The sequence below is a fragment of the Somniosus microcephalus genome, unplaced genomic scaffold (assembly GCF_052327205.1).
Source record: "Somniosus microcephalus isolate GS21.2 unplaced genomic scaffold, FLI_Smic_1.0 unresolved_chr3, whole genome shotgun sequence".
Classification (NCBI taxonomy): Eukaryota; Metazoa; Chordata; class Chondrichthyes; order Squaliformes; family Somniosidae; genus Somniosus; species Somniosus microcephalus.
In genome coordinates, this window is record NW_028225181.1 from 63,771,221 (window position 1) to 63,787,495 (window position 16,275).

Genomic DNA, 16,275 nt, shown 5'->3' on the forward strand with positions numbered 1-16,275 from the left:
CCTCTTTATCCCACTGCTTCTCTGTGTCCAGCGACCTGATGGACGGGACTGAATGTTTACTTGGATACAGATGACTCTTTACCTCCTTCTGCTGGGCCATAAGATTGCCCTGTTAATGCCACATCTAACACAGCAGCGGCTGCCTGAGATTGCACTCTCTGGCTCAGTAGGATGGCAAGGATACAGCAGGACCCCGAGCAACAACTCCCTTCTCCAATATATCCAAGTTTGCTGATGATACAAAGCTGGGTGGGAATGTAAGTTGTGAGGAGGATGCAAAGAGGTGCCAAGGGGATATAGACAGGCTAAGTGAGTGGGCAAGAACATGGCAACTGGAATATAATGCAGAGAAATGTGAAGTTATCCACTTTGGTAGGAAAAATAGAAAAGCAGAGTATTTTTTAATTGGTGAGAGATTGGGAAATGTTGGTGTTCAGAGGGACCTGGGTGTCCTTGCACACAACTCACTCCAAGTTAACATGCAGGTACAATTAGGAAAGCAAATGGTATGTTGGCCTTTATTACAAGAGGATTTGAGTATAAGAGTAAAGACATCTTACTGCAATTACATAGGGCCTTGGTGAGACCACACCTGGAGTATTGTGTAGTTTTGGTCTCCTTACCTAAGGAAGGATATACTTGCCATAAAGGGAGTGCAACAAAGGTTCACCAGACTGGTTCCTGGGATGGGGAGATTGTCCTTTGAGGAGAGATTGAGTAGACTAGGCCTATATTCTCTAGAGTTTATTAGATTGAGAGGTGATCTCATTGAAACATACACAAGTCTGACAGGGCTTGACAGGGTAGATGCAGGGAGGATGTTTCCCCTGGCTGGGGAGTCTAGAACCAGGGGTAACAGTCTCAGAATAAGGGGTCGGCCATTTAGGACGGAGGTGAGAAATGTCTTCACTAGAGGGTTGTGAAACTTTGGAATTCTGTACCCCAGAGGGCTAAGGAGGCTGTCATTGAGTATATTCAAGGCAGAGAAATAGATGTTTTAATATTAAGGGCATCAGGGGATAGTTCAGGAAAGTGGAGATGAGGTGGCGGAGCAGGCTCGAAGGGCCAAATGGCCGACTCCTGTTCCTATTTCTTATGTTCTTATCTGTGCCTACTCCTGCCACGCCCCTCATTGTCAAATCTCGCAGTGAGGTTTACCAGAATTTTTACATTTCACAGACCTCTTGTCGATTGAATGGGTGGCTATTAAAGGAGCCTTTTTTCTTTGGTTCAGATCCATAATTTTAATTTAATCTTTTCAACCGCCGAATCCATAGAGTGTCCGCCCCTGGTGTTTCAGCGCGTACACCACGTCCAGGGCAGTGACCGTCCTGCGCTTCGCGTGTTCCGTGTAGGTGACCGAGTCTCTGATGATGTTCTCCAGGAAGACCTTCAGCACACCCCGGGTCTCTTCGTAGATGAGGCCGGAGATGCGCTTGACGCCGCCTCGCTGAGCCAGGCGGCGGATGGCAGGCTTGGTGATGCCCTGGATGTTGTCACGAAGGACTTTGCTGTGCCGCTTGACTCCGCCTTTCCCCAGCCCCTTACCCCCTTTCCCTCTGCTGAAACTGAAACTTAAGCTATTGCAAAAGAAATAACCCCAGTAATTGAATTGGGAATAAGAGTTTTCGGCGCCGCACACTCCTTTTATACAATGCTGGCGGACCTGGTTGGAAACCCATAAAATGGGCGGAGTCAGGATGAAAATGAGGACTCCTGGTTCCTTCTCAAGTAGCCGATATTGAACTGCACCCGTGGGGGAGATAAGCAAAATACTGCGAATGCTGTCAAACCTGAAATAAAAACAGAAAATGCACGGAATATACGCAGCAGGTTGGGCAGCACCTGTGGAGAGAGAGGGAAATAGAATCGATCTTCCTTGTGCCAGACCTTGTTTTGGACACAGTTTTGTCTCCTTCAGCTGTGCTTTATTGAAGTCCTTCCCAGTTTTTATCTCCAATTACATGTTTCGGTCCTTCCAGCAGACGACTTTTCCATTGTACCACTGCTTCCCTCCACCACCCCCCCCCCCCCAACCCCCCGCCTTTGTGGGGTGTTTCCAGTTCACCCGGGTTTTCACAAGTTAACGGGTGGGGGTGGGGAGATGCCTTCAGTTAGATGCAACCTGGATGAAGGCAGCCTAGACACCTCTTTCACAGAGTGCTGTAATCGCTGATAAGCACAAAGTTTTAATATAATAAAGACTGGGAGATGGCTACTCTCCGAGTCCTCCTGACCCTCAGACTTGAGCACCTACCAGCAATCAGTGAAATCCCAATTGTGATCTGAGGTGAAACCTTTGCTTTAGAAATTAACTCCAGGGGTTTCGGAATGCAAGGGCCACTGTATGTGCGTTGTCCATCAGCAGCTTTACCAGCACAAAAATTAATCAGAAGAGCAAATGACAGAATAAACAGCCACTTGCCAATATACAGACAAGACTACTAGGAATCATTCCTAATAGAAATGTTACTCCATCTCCCCATATTTCCAATTGCATGTGATTACTATGGTTTACAATACTAATCAATCTTTGCTAGATAGGAAGGTCTATAAATGCAACATTAATATTTCCTGGTCTATTTCTCAGTAATTGTTTTCCATTGTTTCCCTAAACCTCTCTGTCTCTCCACCTCTCTTTCCTCCTTTAAGACACTCCTAAAACCTCCCTCTTTCATCCACCCTAATCTCTCCTTATGTGGCTCGCTGTCAAATGTTGCTTGTTAATCGCTCCTGTGAAGCACCGTGGGACGTTTTACTACATTGTTGTTGTTTTGTGCACCTCTTAAGTTAATATGCAGCATATTCCTTTCTTTCCTGTGAAATTGGAAGCGATAGAGAGCCAGGAGCCAATGTCGGCCGACAAGAGCAGGGGTGATTTGTGAGCGGGACCTGGTGCGGGATAGGATACGGGCAGCAGAGTCTTGGATAAGCTGAAGTTTGCCGAGGATGAAGGAAGGGAGGCTGCCCAGGAGAGCATTGGAATAGCCGTGCCTGGGGGGCGACAAAGGCATGGATGCGACTTTCAGCAGCAAATGGTCTGAGGCAGGGGCGGAGGCAGGCGATGCCACAGGGGTGGAAGTAGGTGATATTCATGATGGAGAGTAAGGGGAGAAACACAGGGGGTAGATTTTCATCTTAGCACTCAGGCGTAAAACGGGTGTTGCAGATCAGCTGCCCTTTAAAGAAACCGCCCGATTTTCGTTCCGTTGAATTAATGTAGTGAAAATTGGATGACTTCTATAACAGGAAGCCTCGCCAGATTCAACCCCCAGACTGAGCCTTATGACATTTATGAACTAACAAAGCAGGTTCACTCCTAAGTTAGAAATGTCTTCCAAATCCATGGGAATCTTGAATTGTTTTTTTTATTGTTTTGAAAGCCTCTTGCATTAATATACAGCATTCCTTTTCTTTTAAATTGGAGGTGTTAGGGAGCCAGGAGCCAAAGTAGGTCAGCAAGAGCAGCGATGATTTGTGAGAGGGACCTGCTTTCAGCTGTGGCTCTGTGGGTAGCACCCTTGCCTCTTGAATCAGAAGGTTGTGGGGTTCAGAGTCCCCACTCCAGAAACATCAGCACACAATCTAGGCTGACACTTCAGTGCAGTGCTGAGGGAGCGCTGCACTGTCGGAGGTGCAGTCTTTCGGATGAGACGTTAAACCGAGGCCCCGTCTGCTCTCTCAGGCGGATGTAAATAGATCCCAAGGGCCATGATTTCAAACAAGAGCAGGGGAGTTATACCCGGTGTCCTGGCCAATATTTATTCCTCAATCAACATAACAAAAACAGGTTATCTGGTCTTTATCACATTACCGATTTGTGGGAGCTTGCTGTGCGCAAATTGGCTGCTGCATTTCCTACACTGCAACAGTAACTACACTTCAAAATTATTTCATTAGCTGCAAAGAGCTTTGGGACATCCTGAGGTCATGAAAGGCGCTATATAAATGCAAGTTTTTCTTTAATTAATCACATGTTTTTTTAACTTGTCACAAACAAGGCTTTTCGTTAGGCCTGTTATACCGAACGCTCAACCATTCCGTCCAGGGAGATCAAGACTGCCGTGCTTCTTCAGCCTGGGGAGAACTGGACAAACAGGCCAGGTTGCTTTCTTCAGTGCCCAGGGGTAGTGCTTGGCAGGGCAAAAGCTCCAGTGGCAGAAATTGGAATAAAAAGCATATCCTTCCATTGTACTGGTTTGTGACCAAATTTTAACCTTGTCTTATGTAGTCATGAAAATCTACAATGAATCTAAAAATGCAAAATTGGACAATTTCCCCAGTCTCCTTTACGTTCTAAACGTTGGTAATTTTAGCAAAGATGGCTATAAAACGGAGGATAGGAGTTAATGGAAGTTTCATGGACTGGCAGAAAATGGGAAGTGGTGTCCTACAGGGACCGCCGTTGTTCACCTTATAGATATATATATATAAATGATTTAGACTCAGAAATCGGAGACCTAGAGTCGAAATTTGTTGATTGGCACATAGGAACAGGAGGAGGCCATTCAGCCCCTCGAGCCTGTTCCACCATTCAATGAGATCATGGCTGATCTGTATCTCAACCCCCTCTACCAACCTTGTTCCCGTGGCCCTAAATAACTTTGCCTAACAAAAATCGATCAATTTGATGCCAAATTGGGGTGAGGTTGGGGGGGGCAGAGCTAATAATGTGGGGAGCTGCACCAAAACACAGGAAGATATAAACAGGCTTGCAGAATGGGCAGATAAATGGCAAATGAAATTCACTATAGCTAAGTGTGAGGTGGTTCATTTTGGTAAGTGGAATAAGGAGGCCACTTATTCCTGGGAATACAGATACAGTACATAAATTGCTAACTGAAGCAACACACCTTGATAAGGTCATAAAGAGTACAAATAAATTACTGAGGTTCATTGCTGGAGAAATTGAATAAAAAAGCAGAGATGCCAATTTATATAGAACCTTGGTTAGACCACCACTGGAGTACTGTGTACTGCTCTTGTATCCATATTACAAAAAGGATACTGAAGCATTGGAAAAACTGCAGGAAAGACTTACAAGAATGTTTCCAGAATCGAGAGCACGGGAACTATCAGCAGGCTGGGGTTCTTTTCTCCAGAGAAGTGATGACTACGAGGAGACCCGATCAAGGTCTTTCAAATTAGGAAGGGGTTCTATGGGGTGGATGTGGAGAAATTGTTTCCACTTGTGGGTCCAGAACAAGTGGGCTTAAACATAAGAGAGCCACTAACAGATCAAATAAGGAATTCAAGAGGATTATTTTGACACAGAAAGAGGGGTGAGAATGTGGAACTGGCTGCCACATGGAACGGTTGAAGCAGAGAGCACTGGTGCATTTAAGGTGAGGCTTGATGCATACATGAGGGAGAAGGGATTAAAGAAGGAAAGACTTGCATTTATATAGCACCTTTCATGACCACCAGACATCTCAAAGCGCTTTACAGCCAATGAAGTACTTTTGGAGTGTCGTCACTGTTGTAATATGGCAGCCAATTTGCCTACAGCAAGCTGCCACAAACAGCAACGTGATAACGACCAGATAATCTGTTTTTGTTATGATGGCTGAGGGATAAGTATTGGTCCCAGGACACCAGAGAGAACTTCCCCTGCTCTGCTTCGAAATAGTGCCATGGGATCTTTTACATCCACCTAAGAGGGCAGACAGGACCTTGGTTTTAACGTCTTATCTGAAAGACGGCACCTCCGACAGTGTCGCACTCCCTCAGCACTGCACTGCAGTGTCAGCCTAGTTTTTTGTGCTCAAGTCTCTGGAGTGGGACTTGAACCCACAACCTTCTGACTCAGAGGCGAGTGTGCTGCCCACTGAGCCACAGCTGACACTGTAGTACAGTGCAGAATAGAGGGCTAGGGTGGGAAGGGGCAATTCGAGTGGTAGGAGGTTTGTGTGCAGTATAAACATCGGCATCGAGCTGTTGGGCCAAATGGTCTGTTTCTGTGCTGTAGATTCTATATTGACCATTGAACCAGATCTCGGTCTCTGCCTCTGGTCTTAGTATGGCCTCAGTTGTCCACCGATATAAAAGTCCTTTTGCATTAATAACAAAACAATTTGTTGCTGGAAAAAGAAACAAAGAAAGACTTGCATTACTACTACTTTGGTCTGATGGGTAAAGCTTATGATGGGATGTCTAGTTTGGCCATCCATCCGATGGCCTCCTGAGATGCCGAGCGGAGAAATGAGGTGCCTCCCACAACAGATCTTTAGTGGGCATGTGTGATGTGTTCCATGGTCTGGGACTCATGGCCACAGTCGCACATCGGGTCGTCCCTCATCTTCCACTTGTGGAGCGGCTGGCCGCAGCGTCCATGTCCTGTGCGGATTGGGTTGAGTGCTGTCCGCGGTCTTTGAGCGAGGTCAAAGCCAGGGCCCTCTGCTGTTGAGTCAGTGATGAGGTGTCGGTTCTTTATGTTGCATGCATCCCACGAATCTGTCCATCTGGATAGTGGGTCGATACCAGCTGCATCAAAAGTGGCTGCTGTTTCCCAGAATGGCCGGTGCAACTTTCAGCGCCTTCGTGGTGGGTTTATCCAGTCTTTGTGAATGGGAAGCTCGATGTTGCTCATGATTTCTTCCATCTCATGGAGCACGGTGGCATCGTGGTGAATGGCAGGCGGGGCAATGTGGGACTGCACCGGGAGCAAGTTCAGCTGGAGTGGACTTAAGCATCCCTGACACCATCCTCAGCACCTTTCACCACCTCAGGATGTCTCAAAGCGCTGTACAGCCAATGAAGTATTTTGAAGTGCAGTCGCTGTTGTAATGTCGGAAACACGATTTTCACATGACTGCATATAGTGATATTTCAAGCACCAGGCAGAATGGAGATGATTTGGAAATACCTGCATCAATCATGCCTGGAGAGCACACAGCTGTAAATGACTGGGATTAATTTAAGCATATCATTTCTATTTTGGAACTATCCTCCACTCACGGCATTTCATTGGAGAAATAAACTCTCTATTATCGGGAGACTTTGCTGTAGTTTCGGTCATGAGTTATGTTTCCTGTAGTTTGTTAAATAGACTTTGTTTGCTGTATGCTGAGTAATAGGCTGTTTAATCCTGTTGTGACGTGTTTTAAAATATGGTTCAATCTTTATTTATTATTCATTCATGGGATGTGGGCGTCACTGATAAGGTCGGCATTTATTGCCCATCCCTAATTGCCCTTGAGCTGCCTTCTTGAACTGTGACGTGATGATAATCCCGTTGAATGTCAAGGGGAGGTGGCTAGACTCTCTCTTGTTGGAAATGGTCATTGCCTGAAACTTGTGAGTTGCGAATGTTACTAGCCACTTATCAGCCGAAGCCTGAATGCTGTCCAGGTCTTCCTGCATGCGGGCAAGGACTGCTTCATTGCCTGAGGAGTAATTGGTGTAAGACAAGCCCGAATTCAAAGTTTGAAGAGCGCAACCAGATCGGATGCACCCGCCCAGGGAGGGGGAGGGGGGTATTGAAAGTTTGAAGAATGCAGCCAAATTTGATGCACCTGCCCATTGAGGGGAGGTGGGTGTTGGGTTGAAGGTTTGAAGAATGCAGTCCCATTGCATGTCAAGGGGAGGTGGCTAGGCTCTCTCTCTTGTTGGAGCTGGTCATTGCCTGGCACTTGTCAATTATCAGCCCAATCCTGAATGTTGTCCAGGTCTTGCTGCAGGCGGGCAGGGACTGCTTCGTTATCTGAGGAGTAATCGGTGTACTCTTTTGATTGGGTACTTAAACAAAATGTCTGTAAATTAATAAAACTTTAAATAAAACTTAACAAATTAAATTAAAATTTGATTGTCCAGGTTGATAATGCACTCCAGTCCCCACGGCGCCCACCGGTCGCGGAATGGAGTAATCAGTGTGAGGCAAACCCGAATTCAAAGTTTAGTTCGCATGGTTAATGTAATGGATGCACCGCCTCGGGTGAAAGAGGGGTTGTAGGTTTGAAGAATGCAACCAAAAGGGATGCACCCGCCTCAGGAGAGGGAGGGGTTGAAGGTTTGAAGAATGCAACCAAAAGGGATGCACCCGCCTCGGGAGAGGGAGGGGTTGAAGGTTTGAAGAATGCAACCAAAAGGGATGCACCCGCCTTGGGAGAGGGAGGGGTTGAAGGTTTGAAGAATGCAACCAAAAGGGATGCACCCGCCTCGGGAGAGGGAGGGGTTGAAGGTTTGAAGAATGCAACCAAAAGGAATGCACCCGCCTAGGGAGAGGGAAGGGTTGAAGGTTTGAAGAATGCAACAAAATGGGATGCAGCCGCCTAGGGAGAGGGAGGGGTTGAAGGTTTGAAGAATGCAACCAAATCTTTTCACGCTCACACTCACACAGAAAGAGTCGCAGGCGGCGCTCGGCCACGCGCCGGGTCCCGGTGGAAGAGTTGCCTCTGGACCGTCCGCCTTGAGCTTACAAAAGGCGCGGCCGCCGCTGCCGCTCGGCAGCTGGACTCGGCGCGGTGAGGAGCGCGGAGCAGCCGGAGGAGGGGGGGAGGCGCTGAGCGGAGCAGCTGGACTCGGCGCGGTGAGGAGCGCGGAGCAGCCGGAGGAGGGGGGGAGGCGCTGACTGAGCGACAAAATAAAATGGCTTCGGGCGACCAGACCAAAGGCCCGGCCCGAGGCCGCAAGGCCAGGAAGAGGAGGAGCCCAGCCCAAGGCGCGGCCGGCGGGCGGGCCCACGATGTCGGGCCACATCCTGCAGGCGGTGGCGGCTTCCAGGGAGCGGCGCGGCCTGTCGCTGGCCGCCGTCAAGCAGGCGCTGTCGGCCGCCGGCTACGACATGCCGCGCATCAACTGGCGGGTGAAGCATGCGGTGCGGAGCCTGGTGACCGAGGCCTCGCTGGTGCGGCCGGCCGGCCGGCCAAGAACAAGCCCAGGGGGCGGAGGAGGAAGGAGGCCGGGGGCGGTGATCCTGCTGCTGCTGCCGCCCGCCGGAGAAAGGCCGAGAAGAGGGCGGGCGGGGTCCGCAAGGGGGCGAGGCCCGTCGGGCAACCCGGGAGCCGTCGGGGGCCCCAGGTCCCCTCCAGGGGCAGGAAGCCCGGGAGCTGCCAAGACCAGAAGGCGGCAGCAGCCCCACGGGCGGCGGCCAAGACTGAAAACCCAAAACAGAAATACTACCCGTGTGAACCAAAACAACAGGCTCTTTTCAGAGCCACCACACCCTTCAGATGAAAGAGGTTGTTCCAGAATTATACAATAAATATCTTTATTTTTAAATCATTGCTGCGGCCGATAAACCCGAGAATCTTCGAATGATCCTGGCGGTTGTCCTCCAGCTCTCGGGAGCCTTTGCAACCAGCTGCAGCCGTCGTGAAGCATCTTGCAGACTAGAATGAGTTGGAGAAAAAATAGCCACAGAAATGATTGGTAGTCATTGGATTAAGAGTTGGAATTGTGTTGCTGTTTCTGCTCCATACGATCATCCATGTCGCCCTACTTTACCTCATGTTTCCAGCGTATTCTGCAGTGAGTGTCTCACTTCCTGACTCCAAGCCTTTCCACCATCTACAAGGCACAAGTCAGGAGTGTGATGGAATACTCTCCAGTGTGGACCATCGACAAGATGCACTGCAGCAACTCGCCAAGGCTTCTTCGGCAGCACCTCCCAGACCCTCGACCTCTTCCACCTAGAAGGACAAGGGCGGCAGGCGCATGGGAACACCACCACCTCCAAGTTCCCCTCCAAGTCACACACCATCCTGACTTAGAAATATATCGCCGATCCTGCATCGTCACTGGGTCAAAATCCTGGAACTCCCTCCCTAACAGCACTGTGGGAGTACCTTCACCACACGGACTGCAGCGGTTCAAGGGGGCAGCTCACCACCTCCTCCTCAAGGGCGATTAGGGATGGGCAATATAAGCTGGCCTTGCCAGCGATGCCTACATCCCGAGAATCTTTTTAAATACCAAATAAATTGCCTCAGGTTCAGCATTTGTGTACTATGCCATAAGGATTTCAGTAAATAGCTAATATTGCAGTGGCCTTTCTTAAACAGAAGCGATTAAGTGCATATATTTTTTTCTTAGACAATCTCTTTTGTAGTTTCTGGGACCTGTCTAACTTGTATATTATGGGGAGTTCCAGAATTGTTGTGGCTCGAATGAATGTATTTCGCATAAGACATTTACTGTGGACGTGTCACATGTGAGTATGAGGTTTTATATATATATATATATATTATATATATAGCTTCGGGATTTTGCTCCAGCAAATTAAGGTTTCCCCATTCCTTGCGTGCCAGCGGCTGCTGACAAAAAAAACTTGATAGTTGACTGTGATTTGTGCAGACTGAACATGTGGTGTGTCAAGGATCAGCCAATTGGAATAGACAATTTGGCATCCGTCATTAGCATAAAGCTGTGTATATAAAGGAGGGGTTGCGGGCTGCATTTCGATGTTGCTTTGTGTTTTTATTAACCAGTCGAGGTGGAGAAGGAATTGAAGGGCTTGCCATGCCGACTGCTGCTGCTGTTTCCACCAGTTCCACCACAGCCGGTGCCAAGGGCGCCGTCTCCAAGAAGGGCTTCAAGAAAACCGCCATGAAAATGACCAGGAGAGGGGACAGGAAGCACAGGAGGAGCAGGAAGCAGAGTTACAGCATCTACATCTACAAGGTGCTGAAGCAGGTCCACCCCGACACCGGCATCTCCTCCAAGGCCATGAGTGTCATGAACTTGTTCCTCACCGACATCTTCGAGCGCATCGCCTGCGAGGCCTCCCGCCTGACCCATTACACCAAACACCAGACCATCTCCTCCCGGGAGATCCAGACCGCCGTCCGCCTCCTGCTGCACGGGGAACTGGCCAAGCACGCCGTCTCGGAGGGGACCAAGGCGGTCACCAAATACACCAGCTCCAAGTAGAGTCCCCCTCCCAAAATAAAACCTGCAATTAAATCACCAAACGGCTCTTTTAAGAGCCACTTCGCAAAGCCTTAAAACGGAGCTATAAAACAAAACCGAGACCCCTGAACAAATACTTCTGTTAGGCTGTATGTTAATGCAATGAATTGCTAAATTAATCGTCCGGTTCATCCATCTACATGTGGTGCGTTCTATTTATGAAAGCTGTTTTAATTCGCATTTCTTACTTTTGAGTATAAGTCCCAGAAGAGATTGGGGAATTCACGGGGAAGGGGGCAATCGGCACTCAATAACTCCGAGAACAAGGATTTCGGTTGAAACCAAGGCTCTTCCCTGCCAGTTGAAGAATTTACTCTTGATATTGAAACCCAGGAGTACAGCGAAGATCAATGTTGCCGGACCGCCAATATTGTGGAAAAAAGCGGGTAAAATAGGAGGTAGCTCAAGCATTAATGTTCAGTGACGCCACATTTCGGTTTAGGAAGACCTTTGTTTTGTACAGGGAAGGGGAGAACTTGGAGACAAGATATCATTGAGACCGCGACTTGGAGTAGGAGATAAGACGGACACATTTTCCCAGATCAAGAAATCTGCACAACTCGCATTTACAAACGACATTTAAGGTCGAAACACATCCCAAGACGCTTCACGGGGGAAAGAGATGAAGAGACGCTCAAGTCTTTACAGAGAGTTGAGCTAAAGATACATGAAAAAAACATAAGATTCAGAAGAACTTAATAATAATAATAATCAACTTTATTGTCATTGTTAGTGTACAAGTGCAGTACAACGAAATGTAGGCTTGCGGCTCCCGAGAGTGTACATTTAGATTAAGACATTTAACATTCAACATTCATTTGGCTTGTAATACATAAACATAAACATAATAAAGTGCATTGGCAGATGTGCAGGCTTTAGAGTTTATTAGCAGAGTTTAGTAGGATGACAGCCCTGGGAAAGAAGCTGTTCCTAAATCTGGTCGTTCGGGTGCGAATGCATCTGTAGTGTCTCCCGGATGGCAGGGGGGCGAACAGACTGCGGCTGGGGTGGGTAGGGTCTTTGATGATGGTCAGTGACCTCCGTAAAGAGCGAGAGAGAATGTCTCTGGGGATATATCATCGCTCTGAGGTGATACACGCTTTGGAAAGAAGGCGACTTTGTTTTGTGTTTTGTTGGTGGGCATTTTTCAGGAGATGAGACCTTTGGCTCTGCAGCGTCCGGTTCGCCTGGTGAAATAGCGCCGGCTGCTGGAAACTCTTCATCCCCCAACACACACTCAGATAGATAGATAGAGAGAGAAGGTCCCAGCCCACGCCATGGCCGACACTCTCCCTGCCAGTAACACCAGGATGAAGACAAGGACTGCGCTCCTGGCCAGGAGACCCGGCGCCACCGTGTCCCAGCAGATCCTGGAGGTGGTGGCGTCCACCAAGGAGTGCCGGGGGCTCGGGCTCTCGGCTCTCAAGAAGGTCCTCTCGGGCCGCGGCTACGACGTGGCCAGAAACAACTGGTGGGTCCACCAGGCGGCCCGGAGCCTGGTGACCAAAGGCTCACTGCTGCAGCCCACCGGCACCGACGCCTCGGGCTCCTTGAGGCTCAGCAAGAGGTGGGGCGACCGGGAGGAGGAGGAGAAACCCAAGAGGGAGTCCGCCGCCGCCGCCAGGGAAAGGAGGAGGAGGAGGAGGAGGATGAAGCAAGGTGCGGACAGGAAAGCGGCGCCCAGGAGCAGAGGCTTGCCCAGGAAGACCAAGAAACAGGGCGCCGCCAGGAAGGGGGCGAGGAGGGCCACCGCCCGCAAACCCAAGGGGAGGAAGGCGGCCAGGGCCGAAGGGAAAGGCAAAGGCCAGCGTGCAAAGCCGAGAAAGCTGGCCAAACAACCAGAGCAGGAAGCGGACCAAACCCCCGCTCAGGAGGAGACCTCCCTGTCGGAGAAAGAAAGCCAAGTTTGCTCAGAGCAAGAGGACAGCTCCTAAAGGGGAGACCAATCAGAGGATGAATACCTTCAATATCAAACGGCTCTTTTCAGAGCCACAAAAAACATTCACAAAGAGCCGGACCGGAGGGTTGGGTGTGTGAAAAAAAGGAACATTGCAATTGACCCGATGGTATATGACCAAAATCATCCTTATTGAAAAATAGAAAACCAATTATTTCCCCATTACAATACTGGAAATTATTAAAACTTCGATTGAGTTTTAATGCCTGAAGTATACCTGCCAGGAATAATATAACATACGAACCAATATTGGTTTTTAACTCCTATTTTAAAGGTGGTTAAATTGAGAGCAGCAGAGCTGTGATAGGTTGTAGGGTGGGAGAATCGGAAGACCAGGGCCTAGAAATTAGTTGGGCGTGCCAGCCGTTAACGCCTTAGGGGGAGTAGATCTCGAGCACTAGGCGCTTATCACCCGGGCGCAGCGCGATCTGCGCCTCTCCCCAACTTCAGGACACATTTAGCGCCGGCGCAAAGTCTTAGCGCGCGCCCTGCTGCGCGCGCAGATCATGACGTCATTTAATAGTGCAACGCCCTTTGTGCACCCCAAACCGGAACTTCACTCGCGCCGGCCCATTGTGCGCCGGGCGTCCCGAGCGACTGTGAAGTGGAACGGTACACAGGCCAGCCGGGCCGGGGGGGGCGCTAATTAAAGGGCACTTACCCAGCAGTATAAAGGCCAGCCATTTTGCAGCATTCACTCTTGTGCAACGGTTTTTTGGACAGAGACCAAGGAGGAGAGTTTGCTGGTTTGGACCAACACTTGGACAGGTATTTTTGGCTCAGGCCAGAGCTTACCAATTATCTTTGCCTTCATTCAGAGCTCAGTGTTTGCCAGCATATAATGGGGGCTGCATTGGGTGACAACGCTGAATTTCAGCCTTATGCCAGAAGGGCTTACAGACGCCGTGAGAGTGTGGCAGCCCTGGCTAGACACAGAGGGGGCAACAGGCGTCACCAACTGAGGCTTTACCCACGCAGGGTATACTGCCAGCAGACCTCCTATCTGACCATGTCTGCCGCGATGTGTGTTAGGAGGCTGCGATTCCGAAGAGAGGTGGTTGCAGACATCTGCCGGCTGCTTCAGAGAGATCTGCAGCCACAGCTGATGCGCAGGACGTCTCTGTCGGTGGCAGTGAAGGTGACAGTGGCTCTCAACTTCTATGCCTCCGGCTCCTTCCAATCCGCTACTGGGGACATCGCTAACATCTCCCAGTTCGCCGTGCATTGCTGCATCCGCCAGGTGACCGAAGCCCTTTTCAGAAGGAGACATCAATTCATCTCCTTCCCCATGACCCTGGACAAGCAGCAGCAGCGTGCAGTGGGGTTTGCAAGAATAGCGGGCTTCCCCATGGTGCAGGGCGCCATTGACTGCACGCATGTGGCTTTGCGGGCACCTCTTGAGCATGCCGAGGAGTACCGCAACCGGAAGGGCTACCATTCCCTCAATGTACAGCTGGTGTGTGACCACAGGCAGCGCATCCTAGCTGTCAATGCCCGCTTTCCAGGCAGCAGCCACGATGCCTTTATCCTGCGACAGACAACTGTGGCTGACATGTTCCAGGCACAGCCTCCCCCAAGAGGATGGCTTATCGGGGACAAAGGCTATCCTTTGTGTACCTGGCTCATGACCCCGCTCCACGCGCCCACGACCCCCGCTGAAGAGGCATACAACGAGAGCCATCAAGCGACGAGGAACCTCATAGAACAAACAATCAGCGTGCTCAAGCAACGGTTCCGCTGTCTCGATCGCTCCGGGGGAGCCCTCCAGTATTCGCAGGATCGAGTCTCCCAATTCGTCGTCGTTTGCTGCATGCTGCACAACCTAGCTATCCGCAGGACTCAGGCACTGCCACCTCACGTTGGACCACCACCTCAGGAGGAGGAGCAGGAGGAGCATGAGGATGACGAGGACGAGGAGTACCAGCCCAGGAGGAGCGCACAAGGTCCAAGGGCCGCCCGTCGGTGGCTTATTGAACGTCACTTCTAGGCCCCCTGTCAGGGAATGGCTTGTGCCAATGATAGAACATGATTGCAGCTGCTCCGCAAGCCCTCAGCCGGTTAAGGCAACAAACACTTCAAAGATCAAACATGGACAATGTGAATAAATAAAATGCTTTATTGTACAAACTCTGGGCCCTTCCCACATGAAAACCAAAAACAGATGAAACCCCCAAAAAACACTCAAACACATTACTCGCTCCCACAACCTGGGGAGGATTAACAAAATAGGGCAACTAAAATGGCCGTCATTCTCGGCCTTCGTCCAAAACAAACATCACATCATCGGCCTTCAAAAAACAAACATCCAATTCTCGGCCTCAAGAAACAAACACAAACGGCCACACATTCGACTATTTGGCCCGCTAGGGCGATGCCTTGGCCATCTTTGGGTGGGCCCTGCCCGCCCTGCTGCTCCACCTCAAAGTAAGGCCATTGGCTGCTGCAAGGCTGGGGGCAGGCTCCTGAGGGGCACATGTCGTGGCGGCAGATGCCCTTGGGGGTCGGCCTAGTCGAGGTCTGGCCGTCGAGCGGCCAGCTGTTGATTGCTGCAGCTGTGGCTGGCCAGCATCAGTCACTGCAGCAGCTCCTGGCAGCTCCACTGGGGGAGTGGCAGTGGTGGCTGGAGGAATGGCGGCAAGCTGGCGGATGGCAGGTGCTTGCTGGTCGCCTGAGACACTGGCACTCGCCTGGGCCAGCACTGCAGCATGCGCACCAATCTGCCGAGGGACAGACCGATGTGCTGCTGCAGCACGCCAGGTGCCCTGGCGATGCCTGGCTGACACAGCGAGTGTGGCAGCAGTGAGTGCCCGTGTTGACCTGTTCACTGACCGCAGCAGAGCAGCCAGTGACTGGACGGCACCACTAATCACCTGGCCAGTCGCTGACAGATCTGCCCGGTATTCCACCCGACTGGTGGCCTCTAAGGGCCCGAACTCGGCCACACTCCGAGAGAGGGAATCGATGGACTCAGGCAACCATGCCACTGCCGCCATGAGCTCCGTGTGCCGGTGCTCCGAGTCCGCGGACAAGTCTTCGAGGCGTTCCATCTCCTCGGCAAAGAGCATCTCCTGACTGGAGGCCGGACTCTCCCTCTGGGGAGCAGACCGCCGAGCTGGCCGACCCTTCCTGCGTTGCTGGAGGCCGCTGGGCCCAGCAATTGGACTCCCCTCTGACGCATCCCCCCTCTGGGGAGAAGGCCGCCGAGCTTCCACCCCCCTGCTGCCTTTCTGCAGCACACAGGTCCCAGGAGCTCCCCTCCCCTTCGACACTTCCGCCACGCTGCCCTCCAGGGAAGACGTGTCCCCTACATTGGCCTGGGTGGCCACGGCTGAGGGTTCCCCTGATGGGCCGCCTTCCTCTTGCTCCTCCTCCTGCTCCTCCTCGGAGGGTCTGTCACTGGCAAGTTGAGG

General features: G+C 50.7%; 2 protein-coding genes across 2 annotated transcripts; both read left to right on the forward strand.

Annotated features, from left to right (window-relative positions):
• Positions 1-10,386: 10,386 nt before the first annotated feature.
• LOC147091647 (histone H2B type 1-A-like) lies at positions 10,387-10,969 on the forward strand. Its single transcript, XM_085976566.1, has one exon. It carries the CDS (start codon positions 10,459-10,461, stop codon positions 10,867-10,869), a length of 411 nt encoding a protein of 136 aa, XP_085832692.1. The 5' UTR covers positions 10,387-10,458; the 3' UTR covers positions 10,870-10,969.
• Positions 10,970-12,185: 1,216 nt separating this feature from the next.
• LOC147091648 (uncharacterized) lies at positions 12,186-12,842 on the forward strand. Its single transcript, XM_085976623.1, has one exon. It carries the CDS (start codon positions 12,186-12,188, stop codon positions 12,840-12,842), a length of 657 nt encoding a protein of 218 aa, XP_085832749.1.
• The last annotated feature ends 3,433 nt before the right edge of the window (positions 12,843-16,275 follow it).

Bases quoted from the DNA above. Each gene is read 5' to 3' on its own strand.
- LOC147091647 (XM_085976566.1), top strand. From the start codon at position 10,459: ATGCCGACTGCTGCTGCTGTTTCCACCAGTTCCACCACAGCCGGTGCC.
- LOC147091648 (XM_085976623.1), top strand. From the start codon at position 12,186: ATGGCCGACACTCTCCCTGCCAGTAACACCAGGATGAAGACAAGGACT.